This window comes from Trachymyrmex septentrionalis, unplaced genomic scaffold, assembly GCF_001594115.1.
Source record: "Trachymyrmex septentrionalis isolate Tsep2-gDNA-1 unplaced genomic scaffold, Tsep1.0 scaffold66, whole genome shotgun sequence".
NCBI lineage: Eukaryota > Metazoa > Arthropoda > Insecta > Hymenoptera > Formicidae > Trachymyrmex > Trachymyrmex septentrionalis.
Genome location: NW_017305843.1, coordinates 1,911,846 through 1,912,957, shown reverse-complemented (window position 1 = coordinate 1,912,957; position 1,112 = coordinate 1,911,846). Strand labels below are relative to the sequence as shown.

At 34.5% G+C, this 1,112-nt stretch overlaps 1 protein-coding gene and 1 long non-coding RNA gene across 2 annotated transcripts in view; one reads left to right on the top strand and one right to left on the bottom strand.

Moving 5' to 3' along the window:
* The window catches only part of LOC108753205, a 4,234-nt gene extending 3,550 nt beyond the window's left edge, over positions 1–684 (bottom strand). The window contains exon 1 of the mRNA XM_018494600.1: positions 312–684. Coding sequence (XP_018350102.1) covers positions 312–524 — 213 coding nt within the window. The 5' untranslated portion in view covers positions 525–684. The remainder of the gene's footprint in view (positions 1–311) is intronic.
* Positions 1–1,112, top strand: part of LOC108753207 — a 21,074-nt gene that overhangs the window by 9,621 nt on the left and 10,341 nt on the right. The gene's annotated exons all lie outside the window — the stretch shown is intronic.

Genomic DNA, 1,112 nt, shown 5'->3' with positions numbered 1-1,112 from the left:
GCGTGCGTGCGTGCGTGCGTGTGTGTGTGTGTGTGTGTGTGTGTGTGTGTGTGTGTTTATATATATATTTATTTAATTAAATATTTAGTCTGTCCAGCACTGCTCGCTAAATGCTTCCACCTCTCCATCATGTTGTTGAGCACAAACAAAATTTCCTGGATGAATGAAACTTTCTTGGATAGAAAAAAAATAAACGTTAAAACTCTGTCCAGTGATACCTTAGCTTGTAAGCAAAGTGTTGAACAGACCTGTTTTAGAAGAAATATATGCACGATAATCAAAGTTTTATGTTATTTTTAAATTGGACTCACGTTAAGACACTTTTCGTATACCAAATACAATATCGTCCAGAATAGGATAAGATATCCAACCAGCACATCGATGTCCCGTACCTTCGTGTCATTTGGGTAACGCGAGCCGATTGCTTGTTTATTCCATAAATTCGGGAGAAAAGGCAAAAATTTGGTTGGATCGAGCAAAGAGTACAAGCCGATAGCCCAGTTACTCGCAGCTTGTTCATACATATTCCTTATCGTTTGATAGTGATACGACGAAGGAACATTGTTCGCAATGTAAAATTTAGAAATAACAGAACTGTAATGGTACTCCTATAAGAAAACTTATTTCTTAAACCTTCTTCCAGTTATCACGCTTCTTGTTATATTTGGTTATGCTTCTGGCTAAATCAGCTGATAAATCTATTGTTTGTAAATCTGACAGATATTCGCTAGAGGACGCGCGCTACGCGCACGTGCTGTGCACGTGTATTCAGACATTCCAAACTGGCAATCAGAGAGAAACATGAGAGAGGCCATGTCAGTCTTTTTCCTGTTATTGTCGAAATCGCCCGTACATTACCACCAGTACATTCATTCCCGGTAAAAAATTGTTCATACATGAATATGTATAAATATGTATAAACATACATAAACACGCATGAATATTTAGAAACATGTATAATTATATATGAAATATGTCCATGCATGTTCATACATCCTTCTTTCTTTTGTAAAATTACTTTTTAATATAATAGAAATAATAATAGTAATGTGAAAACATTTGATTTGATTATGTTTTTTAATTTTGTTTTAATAAGTTAAAATTTATTTATA